The following is a 14,476-nucleotide window of genomic DNA, read 5'->3' as shown; positions in this document are numbered from 1 at the left end:
GCAACTTTTTCTGGCTGATTGGTTTTTCTCTAAGTTTGTGAAACTATTTGTTTGTCTGGCTAGCCTTACTCATTTGATCTGATGGTCAGTTAATGTAGTTTTTGGTTACTCTTTTAATTCTTTAGATTGTTTCAGGACCTGTCCTGCTACGTTTTTTATTTCTTCCAAAAAAGTTTGCCTTGCTTTACCTTACTTTACAGCGAGTGCAAAATTTTGTGTGAAATCTTCTTGACTTATTTAAGCTAGTTTTTTCTCTAATTTTGCTCAGTGCTTTTAAACAGCGGTTGTTCAGCAGAACAATCTGAATTGAACGAAAAACGCCGATCAAAATAAGATGTGGGATGAACCCGTAAAGCCCCAATTTAGATGCCCGCTAATTAATCTTTTTACAAGTATTCGTTACCCTCTTTTGCTGTTTGGTTTTGATACTAGCTCTCTTGTATCAGGAGTTAGTCGAAAATTTTCTGAAAAATTTTGAACTTTAAAAATATTTGTTTGTACAACAATCGATTTTCTACCTTTTTGTTTTTTCAATCGCAATTGATGTTCTGGGAATCAATGACGGATACTTGGTGGCGCTCTGCCTGCGAAGTATGTTTTGAGTTGTGCGCATTCATAGATCAAGTCTGTTGCTAAAATAAAACCGATTGTAAGAGCTGAAAGTGCATAGGCTTTAGCGCAGTTGTTAATGTGCTCAACTCTCAACCAAGAGTTCGCGCGTTTGAGTCCCCCCCCCCCCAGTCAGACGCTTTTGCACCATAAGTTTCCCTAGCTTCTGCCACCCTTTAACTTGTTTGCCTCGCCAGTCGTTCGAGAGCAGTTCGTCCGTCTTTAGTTTGCTATATTTTTTTCATTCAGGTTCGTCAATTTGACTCGTCCATTTGACTCTGCATACTCTGGGCATTTTATAACGTGCTTGTTTCAACGGTTATTAGTAGGTATAAATTCTGTGACCTTTTCTGGTTCACGGTTCTCCTTGAAAGATTTTTCATGTCTAACACTTCATGAAAACTTACTCCAAACACAAAACTTGGAATCTTTTCCGTTTGGGCCCCCCACCCCAGTACGTGATACTACCCCAAGTCATAGAGCACGTGCTTTTACATAGTAAAGCATGATGTTAAAATGTGGTACTTGCGTCTTGGAGCCCAGGTTGACAAAAAGTAGATTTTTCATATTATGGAGCATCGACCGCATGCATTCAAAAAATTTATGAATAACAAACTGATATGACTACTACTTTGTCATTAATGAAAGTTTTATGACTAAAACTTTTCCATAATTGGAGTCTTTGACTATAATGTTTTCAAAAATAGGAGTTTTATGGCTACTCCTCTTTCTAAAAACAAACTGTAGATATTTAAAGAATTTTGGTTATTTTGTGACCTTTTGGGCTTCTTGAAAGTAAAAGGTAAAACCGCTTAAACATTTTTCTTGCAGAATAAGCAAAAACGAGTGTTATTGTTCTAGATGTGAATTTGATGAAACCTAAACTAAAATCCTGGATGAGCCAGGATTTTAAACACATCACAAAAGCAAGGAATGGTGTGTATTTAATGCTATTGCAATAGACTTCGAGAAATTTAGTATTGCGAGTTATTACTAAAATTAATATTCCCTAAAAATTAAGTTGTATTGAATAATTAAATCGATATTAATAAAGAAATTAACTGCTCTCAAACGACGTCAATGTTCCGTACAGCATAGTGCTAACTGATGTTATTATTAAGTTTGTGTTTTTTTTTCTATATAAGAGCTGAATTCACCATATTTATCTAATCTAATGAAGTGAACACTTTTTGGCACTTAAAAAGGAAAAAAGTTTTTTTTCTAGGTGTCAAAAAATTTAAATTTCTGCATTTTCTTTAGATTAGATAAATATAGTGAAGTGAGCTTATAATAATAATAATAATAAATTGTTTCTATCAGTCAATAAGTAGCTTTTCACAATTACTTGTACAAATACAATCACATATTTGACTGTGGGAGAGCACTATTGGGCCGATGGCCCGTTCTCAAGTGTCTCGTTCAGTTTATCTGGTTGGAAGTGATTCAAAATGAAGAAAGAAAAAAAAGAGGGAGCACTATTTTTCAAGGTAGCATTAAACCCAGTGAAAACATTATTCTGGTTATGGAACGCCTTTGAGTTGTGATATTAAAACTCATACAACAGTCTGACTATGTCCTCATTACCCAAAATATAATTATCTAGAAATTGATGACAGAAATTTTTTGTTTCGGCAGTAGACATGTTTTCAATCTTTTCTATTATTTCATCATCGTAACCTAGAAGCATTCTTAAGACTCGCCTTATCCTAACTATTATTGAAAAACTGTGAAATAGATTTTTACCTTGAGTTATTTTGTTTTTAATCAACCGCTTGCTTTTTTTAAGGCAATTTTGCATTGAGAAACCCTTTGAAATTGGTGAAATATTACATTGTCCCCTTATGTTTTTTAGTGTCTGCTTAAGTACCTCATAGGCATGTAACTCCGAGGCTAAATAGATCCTATGTTTTACTCTTTCTTCGTAAGTGCTTTCAAACTTTTTTCGATGAAAAATTAGCCGCACGATACGTTTGATGACTTTGTCTATTTCCCTAATAGTTGTGATTGTTGTTGACCCGTATATCAGGACTCCGTATTGTAATATTGGCTGTATGTATGTTTTAAACGCTTTTATCATCTGTGATTCTCTCAAAAGATTTCTTAGTTTATAAAAGATAGAACAATTCGACAAACTTGGAAACACAAAACTTGGAATCTTTTCCGTTTGGGCCCCCACCCCAGTACGTGATACTACCCCAAGTCATAGAGCACGTGCCTTTACATAGTAAAGCATGATGTTAAAATGTGGTACTTGCGTCTTGGAGCCCAGGTTGACAAAAAGTAGATTTTTCATATTATGGAGCATCGACCGCATGCATTCAAAAAATTTATGAATAACAAACTGATATGACTACTACTTTGTCATTAATGAAAGTTTTATGACTATAACTTTTCCATAATTGGAGTCTTTGACTATAATTTTTTCAAAAATAGGAGTTTTATGGCTACTCCTCTTTCTAAAAACAAACTGTAGATATTTAAAGAATTTTGGTTATTTTGTGACCTTTTGGGCTTCTTGAAAGTAAAAGGTAAAACCGCTTAAACATTTTTCTTGCAGAATAAGCAAAAACGAGTGTTATTGTTCTAGATGTGAATTTGATGAAACCTAAACTAAAATCCTGGATGAGCCAGGATTTTAAACACATCACAAAAGCAAGGAATGGTGTGTATTTAATGCTATTGCAATAGACTTCGAGAAATTTAGTATTGCGAGTTATTACTAAAATTAATATTCCCTAAAAATTAAGTTGTATTGAATAATTAAATCGATATTAATAAAGAAATTAACTGCTCTCAAACGACGTCAATGTTCCGTACAGCATAGTGCTAACTGATGTTATTATTAAGTTTGTGTTTTTTTTTCTATATAAGAGCTGAATTCACCATATTTATCTAATCTAATGAAGTGAACACTTTTTGGCACTTAAAAAGGAAAAAAGTTTTTTTTCTAGGTGTCAAAAAATTTAAATTTCTGCATTTTCTTTAGATTAGATAAATATAGTGAAGTGAGCTTATAATAATAATAATAATAAATTGTTTCTATCAGTCAATAAGTAGCTTTTCACAATTACTTGTACAAATACAATCACATATTTGACTGTGGGAGAGCACTATTGGGCCGATGGCCCGTTCTCAAGTGTCTCGTTCAGTTTATCTGGATGGAAGTGATTCAAAATGAAGAAAGAAAAAAAAGAGGAAGCACTATTTTTCAAGGTAGCATTAAACCTAGTGAAAACATTATTCTGGTTATGGAACGCCTTTGAGTTGTGATATTAAAACTCATACAACAGTCTGACTATGTCCTCATTACCCAAAATATAATTATCTAGAAATTGATGACAGAAATTTTTTGTTTCGGCAGTAGACATGTTTTCAATCTTTTCTATTATTTCATCATCGTAACCTAGAAGCATTCTTAAGACTCGCCTTATCCTAACTATTATTGAAAAACTGTGAAATAGATTTTTACCTTGAGTTATTTTGTTTTTAATCAACCGCTTGCTTTTTTTAAGGCAATTTTGCATTGAGAAACCCTTTGAAATTGGTGAAATATTACATTGTCCCCTTATGTTTTTTAGTGTCTGCTTAAGTACCTCATAGGCATGTAACTCCGAGGCTAAATAGATCCTATGTTTTACTCTTTCTTCGTAAGTGCTTTCAAACTTTTTTCGATGAAAAATTAGCCGCACGATACGTTTGATGACTTTGTCTATTTCCCTAATAGTTGTGATTGTTGTTGACCCGTATATCAGGACTCCGTATTGTAATATTGGCTGTATGTATGTTTTAAACGCTTTTATCATCTGTGATTCTCTCAAAACATTTCTTAGTTTATAAAAGATAGAACAATTCGACAAAAGTTTTGTGACCACATGCTTTGAGTGCTTTGTGAAACGTAGATCGTTATCTATCGTGATGCCCAGGTATTTGAAACTTTGTTTTTCTTCAATTTTAGTGTTTTTTATGAATGTTTTTGACACAACATTTTTTTGATTTTTCTTTACAAAAAGCATGCTTTTTGTTTTTTCCTTGTTCAGTGTTAGTTTATTTTTTATGAGCCAATCATTGACGTTATCTAGTGCTCTGTCGTGATCATCGTCAATTTTCGATGCAGAACTTCTGCTCTTCACAACGGTGTCATTGGCGTATAAAATAACATATGATTTTTTCTGGGACAAACTTAAGTCATTCATGTAGATAAACAACAGTGGGCCAAGAATTGATCCCTGTGGCACGCCTAGTTCTATAAGATTCAGTTTGGACTTTTTATCTCCAATTAAAGTATATTGCGTTTGTTTGGACAAATATGATTTTAAAATGTTGTATATTGGACCACGCAGACCATATCTATAACACTTTTGCAGTAAAATCTTGTGATCGACAGTATCAAAAGCTTTCTTTAAGTCTAGAAAGGTGCATTTGGTTTTTTCACTGTTGTTGTGGAGATTTGATCTTATTTCCTCTATTAAGGTTGCAATGGCATCAACTGTGCTCTTCCCGTGCCTGAAGCCAAATTGTGAATCTGAGAGAATTTCGAGAACGTTTAGGTAGTTTTGAATTCGATCAAATATAATCCGCTCAAAGACTTTCCCTATATTTGGTAGCAACGAGATGGGCCTGAAATTTGATGGGTCATCTTTATTTTCATTTTTGAAGAACGCTATAACTTTTGCTATTTTCAAACTCTCTGGGTATTGTCCAAGTTCTATGCATCTGTTAAAAAAGAGTTGTAGAGGAGCTGTTAAACAGTCAGAAACTTTTTAAATGAAAAAATAGTTCAAGTTATAGCAATCAAGACTAAATTTGTTTTTACAGTTGTTGATAGCGTACATTTCGTCATTTGCAGATATCCTTTTTAGAAACATACTTTGACTCTGGTTTTCTACCGTAACGGCACTTCTTGTTAAAAATTCTGCATTCAATTTTTTCCCAATGTTTGCGAAGAACTCGTTAAACTCATCTACTTGATTTTGCGAGCAGACAACTTTAGAGGACTCTGAATTGCCGGCTAAAGATCTGTAGAGCTCAAAAAAAGATTTTTTGTTTTTTACCGAATCGGTTTTAAGTAGATTTTGATAAAAAGTTTGTTTTTTAGATCTGATGAGAGATTTAAGGTTTTTACAAGTTTTTTTGAAAATTTTCGTGAATTTGTGGACTTCCAGTTGTATCTGACAGTTTCTTAAGACTACGTTTTTCGTCGCTAAGTTTTTAACCTCATTATCAATCCAATTTTTGTTCTTTTTTTGTGTACGATATTTTTCAGGAAGGTGACTGTTTAATGCTTCTGTGAGCAATTCGTGAAGTTTTTTGAAGGCTTTGTCAATTGGTAAGAGTTCTAAACTACTTCTGTGGACCTCAAATTGATACCTGAGATCCTTTTCGAGTCTTTCTTTTGTAATTGGATTATCTAGGTTATGCCAATTGCGGCTTTTTAGAGCTTTAAAACACTTTTCTGGACTGCCATCGAGGTCAAAGGAACCTTCTACCGTGTGATGATCTGTTATGCTGGTTGATTTAACTTTTGTTTCTATAAAAAAGTTAGAAAACATTGCGTCAATGAGCGTACCTCTGCCATTTGATACCCTCGTTGGGTCGTTATTGCTTGATATACTGAGACCGTTTCCGGCTGAAAGGCTTTTTAAGCTTTCGGCTTTTTTGCTGTTTACTAAAAAATTAACATTAAAATCCCCACAAAGTACGTGTTTTGTTTCTGGGTCAACCATTAGGCTGTCGAGATATCTTTCAACCGTCAAGAAATTGGCTTCATTAGTGCAATTTGGTGGCATGTAAATACATGAGAACCAGATTTCTTCTTTTATGGTTTTGATGGCGACTGTTAGTAGTTGAACGGAATTTGTTTCTAATTTTTGAACTATCTGACAATTTATGTTATTTTTCAAGAAGAATGCAACACCTCCACCTCTTTTTTTACGATTGCTGGATATAATTGTTTGATAACCATTATAAATCTGAAAAGAGTAAGCTTAATACTGACATCATTACTCAGTCTTTTGAGCATTATTAAGTCTTCGTGTCAGATTCAATTTTTGATATTGAACGTATTCGCTAGCTTTCTGGATGAATTCTTAATTTCATTCAGTTGAATGAGCAAGTGAGGTAAATCGAAAATCAAAGGTGAAAGTCGTGAATTATGCTAAACGAAAAACTTGAACTAAAAAAAATCTTCTTTTCAAAAGAATTTATCCGACGTTAGTCATATTTGTTATTGCTTTGGGAGTAGTTGGTTTTTGGCTCTTGAAATCTCGGTTTATTTATAATTTGGTTTTTTTGGTCTAGCGCCTCTAATTGAAAAAATGGGAGCATTCTTTTTTATCTATATCCATTGCTTAACAAATATAAATACTTGAACAATAAATTTAGTATTGGTAAGGTTTTGATTTACAGCATTTTTGAAGCGGGTTTTTAGTTTTTATATTTAATTTTTATTGTAAAAAAAATTATCTCAATTTCATTAACCCGTTACTAAACGTTTAGACGTTTTTGTGGCTAAAGAAAGCAAATAAACACCTTAAGATGCAATTTTGAGCTAATGTTGTCATTTTGAGCTGATTTTGATCAAGAAAATTCACTAAATTTAATGAAAGATTGGCCCTTTTCTGTTTTATTGCCTATTTCTACTACCATGCTTTTGGCAATGTTTTTGTTTTATCCTCTTTTTTTAAATTTGTTTAGTGGACCTTAGTCGGGTATTTGCTGCGTCATTTATTGTGTAGAAGCAACTTCGAAGGTTTTTTCTTAAGAAATTGTTTTCATTTTTGTCTTTTCTCATTCATTTTAGCTCTTTTTTGTTGAGTAACGATTAATATATTTAAATTCAGTTAGGTTAGCGAGCAGTTAGATGGGGTCTAAGTGAATCTCTACTCTTAGTTGGTTCCATATACTTCTGGCTCTGTTCTGTTTTTTAACAGTTTGCATTTTATCAGCTGCTTGACCTAGAAGCGGAAGAAACCACATTGACTTACCTCACTCAGTAAAATGGCATTCACGCTCAATTAACTCTACTCTAATTGAGGACACCGATTGAGTTTTTTAGAGTGAGCAGTTCAGAATAAGATCTAAAAGATTTTCTATCCATTTTTGCTCAATTTCAATTCTGTAACTTCTCCAAACTTCCCACAACCCCCACCTAACCTACCACCCTCATACCCCTCAACTACCCCGCACCTCGCCTCCCCCAACTACCCCGAACCTATTCACTGAACTCCCCTCACCATTACTGCCCTCCCTCTCTCCAACTTAGGACGCTAGTTAGTTCTGGTGTTTTCACTTTATCAGTTGTAATTATTAACTGTAGTGATTCAGTCATTTATGTGCTAATGTTTTGTTTGGTTCTGATTTTATGAATGTTTGCCAAGACTGTTTTAGCTAGTACAAAACTTTAGTGAGTTTCTGGAGTCTTCAGGTTATGTTTTATTTTAATTCTTAAAACCTCAAGCAAATTATTGTGGCTTCATTAAAAATTGAAAGGTCTACGCGGAGAATTTATCTTGTTCGGCAAGTTTGCGTTATAACTATCGTCTGCAGTGTAAATAATGCTTTGTAATAAAATTAAGCTGAGGTGTATCTTCAATTCACCGAAAATTCACCTATTTTTGTGGTTGTGTGTTATTATAGCTTGCCAAGACTGGGTTGCTCACAGACGGTGCAAACTGGACTTCGATGACTCTGTAGGTGGTCTCAGGTGTCCAGATGAACTTGGGGAGGTATGGCAGGATCTGCTTAACAACCAGTCCATTGACACTGTAGGATACGATTACGTCTTTGCTGCTGTCAAGTCTGGCATTCCAAAGTTGGTCAGAGGCGATGCCTGGAAATTTTTGAGGTATTAGTTTTTTTCACAACTTTCGTTAAAACAAGAAAATAGATAAATATTTTAGGATATTTTCCTTTTCAGAACCCCCTTTTGCTTTCAGAACAAAATTTGCTTTCTCTCTAGTGGTGTTTAATAGCCGCCCTCATCTTCTCAGCCGGCTATTATAGCGCTCCTATTTTTTTACGACTCGAAGAGTATTGGAGAAGTCCTTTTTTTAATCAATTTTATTGGAGTGATTTTTGAAGCGGGAAATGAAACGCGTGAAAAATTTTGGAGTGATTTTGGCGCTGAACAAAAGTGAAGAGCGGAGCGAAAAGAGAGTGGTTTTTGTTCATACCGCTGTTTTTGAGAGAGCGAGAAATTGATGTGTGAAAAAATTTTCTCTAAGCGAGCGAAATTTTTTTGTTCACGTGCGGCATTTTAAAGCAGTTTTTTTCATTTATTTTGGTTAAGAGGTTTCGTTATGATTTTGTTTTAATTTCAGGCTGGTTTCGGTAGTGTTTTGAAGGTTTTTGGAATTTCATGTGAATTTTATGATAATTCGGAGGTTTTTTTTTGTATTTTGCTGATTTTCGGGCTAATTTTTGCGTTTTTTTGACGATTATTTTGTTTTACTGGCTCAAATGGGTATTGAAGAAACCCCTTCTACTTGAGCAAATTTATGATAACAATTGGTTACAGTTTTGTGGGTAAGAATCATTTTTTTGTTGAGAAATATGACAAAAAAAATGGCGAAAATTGGAACTATTTTTCGTAATTTTTTGCCGTTTTTCGTTTTTTTATCTGTTTTTAGCTAAGTTTCTTAGCCTATTATGACCTGCCTATTTTTTGCGAGCATCTGGATACCCTATTTGCTGATGGGAATTTTTCTTTGGATTTATACGCTTTTGAAATTTTAAAGAACTTTTTACAGTTTTTCAGTGAACGTTGTTTTTTAAGAGCTTTCTTTTCATAATTTAGCCTAAAGTATTTTTTTTTCAAAATTCACCTCAGTGGTTTTAGTAAGTACTAGTTGTTTTAAGGAATTATTTTGGCAGAGATAGTTTTTTTGGGATCTCAATTTATAACAAAATTTGATCAGATTTTTTATCATATTTTAACAGATTTGATTTTGTTTTTACTTTTTTGTTTCATGACTTTGTTTCAAGATGATCATAAATTAGTGAAGGCACGTTGTGTTTGTTGAGTAGTTGGATGGCGTTTAAATAGATTTTCACTTCGAGTCGTTTCCGGAGTTCTTCCGGCTATGTTTTTTTACTTCGTCGAATAAAAAAATGTTTCGCTTTACCTCATTTTGCCGCTTTTTCAACATTTCGCGTGAAATCTTTTTGACTTCTCTACGCTAGTTTCTCTCCTCTCATTCTGCTAAAAGTAATTTTGAACATCAGTTGCTCAGCAAAGCAATTCAAAATGAACAGAGTCAGTATAAAAAATTGAAGTCAGAAGTAGAAACGGGATAAACTGATAAAGCCCAATTTTAGATGCCCGTTATTTGAACATCGTTCCTGTAAGTCTTAGTTACCATCTCTAATGCTTATTGGTATTGATAGTAGCCCCTGTAGCCTCTCTCTAAGAAACAGAAGTACGTTATGTTCAACTACGAAATGCCATCAAAATAAATCGGACTTAAAAAATGTTTTTGTACAAAAATCTTTTTTTTTTCAATATCTTCTATTCTTTCAATCCCAATCATGCTTATTGGAATCAACGGCGGCTATTTTCCGGCAATCTGTCGGGTATGTTTTGTTCAAGTTTGGCAAATTGACATCAATTTTCAATGTTTTTATCAATTTTTTGGTGGCGTTTTTCCATTCCATTCATAGTCCAATCTAGTTCGTTTTTTTCTAATCAGTCAATGAAAATTCTTTGAATTGTAGGTCAGGACTTGTACTGCTATTTTATAAACCGTTTTGCGTCTTGGCCACTTTTTGTTTTTCACACGTCACGACTTTGATATCTCACTTATTGTTTCCGCTAAATGGAGTTTAGAATTCATCCCCCAAGTTTGAGAATACGTTCAAGTTGGAAAAGCATAAGATCATAGAAAAGGGATTAACCACTAAAGCCCTGGCACTAAAACTTTTTGTTTATCTAATCTAATGAAGCATTTTTTGACACTCAGAAAAAAGTTTGGTTGTCCAATTTTTATCTTCAATTTTTTAAACTGTTTCAATCCCATCGCAGGTCTGTGGGTTCAACAGCGGCTATTTTCCGGAAATTTGACGGCTGTTCAACTTTAATTTTACTCGAATTGGATATACTGTTATTCTGTTTTTAAGGATAATTTTTGTTCATATAAAGCATTTAGGCTTTTATTTTTGATTGTTAGTGATCAATGATATTTGAACCTTGAACTCTGATGCAGGTTGTTCAACATGAGACGACTTCGTGAGGCACACGGGTGTCGGAAGACCCCAGATGGTCGGACAGTGGATACGAATTGTAACCTGGTGGAGGATAACGATGGAATCGTGACTCCGTTGGCTACTCTTGAGTATCAATACGACTACGAGAGTCTCATCCGCAAGAAAAGCAAACATCAGAACGACATATTCCTCGACTTGGGTAAGAGATGGAAGTATTTTCTCTGAAAATAGAAGGAAAGGGCAGCTGAGATCTGGTGTTTTCTGCATGGTGTTATGTTTCGAATACGCAGAAACCACAATTGTTTTAATTTAACAAAGTGTGAGCTGCTCGAAAGATCCAAATTTTGTTGTAATATTGGCTTCGATCTGTAATGCTACTGCGTGCTTGCTGTGATTTTTGAAAGTTTGGAATGCTTTGGAATCGTGTAGGTCTGTTCACGAGATCATAAGAGCAGAAATTGTAGGTTGCGATAGAAAGAAGCTAATTGATTTTACATGATCTGTCCTCGAGTTATTCGAGTTTGATGATATTTCGACTTTTAACGTATGTAGTAAGTAAATTAGCTAATCTCTTCTGCTCAGATCGGACATTCCCCACACATCCGTTCTTCGCCGAGAAATATGGAATCGGACAGTTGGCACTCTACAACATCCTGAGGGCCTACTCGATCATAGACGACGATGTAGGGTACTGTCAAGGCATGAGCTTCGTTGCATCTGTGCTGTTGATGCATTTAACAGAAGAAGAATCATTTGAAATGTTGCGATACTTGATGCAGGCGCTCAATCTCCGCAGACAGTACAGACCACCAAACATGACAGGGCTTCAAGTTAAACAGTATCAATTGCAACGATTGCTACACGACCGACTTCCAAAATTACATTCCCATTTGCAGAAGTTGGAAATTCCTCCGACGATATATGCCACAGCATGGTTCTTGACCCTGTTTTCGTCTCAGTTCCCGCTCGGTTTGGTGATCAGGCTGTTTGATTTGATTCTTTTGGATGGCCCTGAAGTTGTGTTCAAGGTGGCAATTGTTATTCTGACCAAGTTTGAAGCAGAGTTGCTGTCTAAGACAGCGTTTGAGGCTGTGATCAACTGGTTCAAAGTGACCCTACCCACATTGGTAGCTGAACACGCGGCGGATATTATAAAATCAGTTAGTAAACGTTGCCAATTAATTGTAATAATTGAATTTCATAACTTAGTTGACAATAACTAAATAATCTGTTCGACTGAGTTCACGAATGCTAATTAAGTCTGTGCCTTTCACCTCTGCTGGTCTTTGACGTTGGCATTAAAAGTCTGACTGTTTTGTAAAGTAAAATCGTTGACGTAATTTGTTCTGCTGTTAAAATCTAGACGTGAAAAGTGATCAGATTAGTTTTGATGAGAACTTGCGTCACCGTTTGTAATTAGTTAATTAACTTCGCCTGTCTAGTAATTTGAACTCTGAGGCCACCAAGTTAATAATTTTGGAAACAATTGGCTAAATTTTTGTGCACCTCAATGAAGCTATGGTTTGTGGAAAAGAAAACAGAACTCGTTTTTGTAGAATACGTACATTATTACCCTCCATAATTTCAATTTTTCACCTTTATGTATGTTAATAAATTATTGCCAGAAGTCTGTGAAAGTAATTTGGGTCTTGTTGCTCTTTGTTACGACTCGAAGAGGAGTATTGACTGAGCCTCTTCTCATTTTTTCATTTCCATCAATGTTCTCTGAATAACAGAAAATTGAGAAACCGAAAAAGTTTTTAGGTGAATTTGCCTGCTGAACGAATTCGAAGAGCAGACGCATTTCCGAAATGGTTCCATTAGGCTGCATTTCAGGTTTGCAGGGTGTTCTGTAGGCGTTTTCGTCTTTGTGGTAGTGAGTAGGTACTTTGTAAGTTTTTTAAAAGTGTTTAATTGTTAATAGCCGCCCTCATCTTCTCAGCCGGCTATTATAGCGCTCCTATTTTTTTTCACTTCGTCGAACTTTTTTCCGCTTTACCCATTTTGCCGCTTTTTCGACATTTTGCGTAAAATCTTTTTGACTTCTATAGGCTAGTTTCACTCTTCTGTCATTCTGCTCAAAGTGCTTTTAAACGGCAGCTGCCCAGCAAAGCAATTCAAAATGAAGAGAGTCAGTATAAAAAATCAAAGTCAGAAATAGAAACGGGATAAACCCATATAACCCATTTTTCGAAGCCCGGTACTTGAACTTTGTTCTCATAAGTTTTAGTTACTATCTATAATGCTCATTGGTATTGATACTAGACCCTGTAGCCTCTCACTGAGAGACAGGAGTATGTTCAATAACGGAATGACATCAAAATAAATCGCGCGTAAATGTTTTTATACGAAAATCAATTTTTGTTGATATTTTCTTTTCTTTCAATCCCAATAGAGTTATGGGAATCAACGGCGGCTATTTTCCGGCAATCTGCCTTGTATGTTTTTTAATAGCCACTGACTTTTAGTCGGACGCTGTCTTTTTTCATATGTTCACATTTTTTTACGTTTTTTGAAGTCTAATCGAAGTGGTTTTGATCACGCCAAAACAGGAAGCGAAGTGAAGTGGAAAAGTAGGTTTTTTGCGGCTTGAAATATTTTCACCAGTTCCACAGCTGTAAAAATCGGTATTTTAAAGCAGTTTCTATAGAATTTTGTTCGCTTGTGGGATTTTGACTTTGTTTTTCGAGTTTTTGATCAACTTTTTTCTAAGTGGTTTTCAAATTTCTTTCCCTTACATTTTACAGTCTAGCGGTTAGGTTATCTCAGTTCAAAATTCTCTGAATTATAATTCAGGACTTATCGTACTTGTGTGTTGTTAGTTCGCTTTATCTTTCGCTCTCGTTTTCCGTGTCACAGAAGTCACAATTTTAACGTTCTATTTTGACGTACCTCACTCATTAACTCAACTGAGAGGAGTTCATAATTTGATAACTGTAATATAATAGTGGTTGATTGTGAGCTAGTTGTTGATGGTTCTGTGTCATTGTTTCCTTCATTAATACATTTGAAAAATTGCAATAATAATAGAAATTACCAAACTGTTACCGTGAATTGTGATGCTTAAATAGAGGCGCTGAAGAAGAGATGAACGGCAACGATACTCTTCAAAAATGATTTTGAGTGCAGATCTGAATGAAAATAGCTTTTTAAGGTATTTTCGCCATAGTTTCGGGTTAAAAAAGGAATTGCAGGAAATTGCAGTAAATGTGCTGACGTTGATATGGTTGAGGGAAGTCAAATAGTGAGGTGACGCTCCTACTTTTGAGTCGTTTCCAGAATTTTTCCGGCCAGGTTTCTTAGGCTTGATATTTTTATTTGCTCTCGAAGATGCTTGAAGCAATTATTGTAAACGTGTTGGTCTTTTTTAATAGCCGCACAGCGATAGCTGGGGATGTTTTTGGCCTTCTCTTGTATTTTTTTATTTCATTAGGATTTTTGTTACGACCATATGACGTCAGAACCACTTCAAATCTGCTTTTTGTTCATTGGTTCATGCAATTTCAACTGAAGTGCGTGCGTGATGTCATTCCTTACTCTTAGGGGAGCAAGTTTTTTGTTCATTTGCGTGATTCAGTTGTTGGTCACACGTGACTTAACTCACTTTGAAATTGACTTTACTTTAATTCAGAGAGATAAGGTCAAGTGAATCTGAGTCACTCTAAAT

The 14,476-nt window shown here is 34.9% G+C and overlaps 1 protein-coding gene across 3 annotated transcripts in view; it reads left to right on the top strand.

The window, feature by feature from the left end:
* Nucleotides 1–14,476, top strand: part of LOC142343734 (TBC1 domain family member 1-like) — a 56,733-nt gene that overhangs the window by 33,998 nt on the left and 8,259 nt on the right. For all 3 annotated transcript variants that reach the window (XM_075395197.1, XM_075395196.1, XM_075395198.1), the window contains 3 exons: nt 8,245–8,452; nt 10,809–11,008; nt 11,392–11,969. In XM_075395197.1, coding sequence (XP_075251312.1) covers nt 8,245–8,452; nt 10,809–11,008; nt 11,392–11,969 — 986 coding nt within the window. The remainder of the gene's footprint in view (nt 1–8,244; nt 8,453–10,808; nt 11,009–11,391; nt 11,970–14,476) is intronic.

This window comes from Convolutriloba macropyga, chromosome 1, assembly GCF_964194025.1.
Source record: "Convolutriloba macropyga chromosome 1, txConMacr16.3, whole genome shotgun sequence".
Taxonomy (NCBI): Eukaryota; Metazoa; Xenacoelomorpha; order Acoela; family Convolutidae; genus Convolutriloba; species Convolutriloba macropyga.
This window is presented reverse-complemented; position numbering and strand designations above follow the sequence as displayed.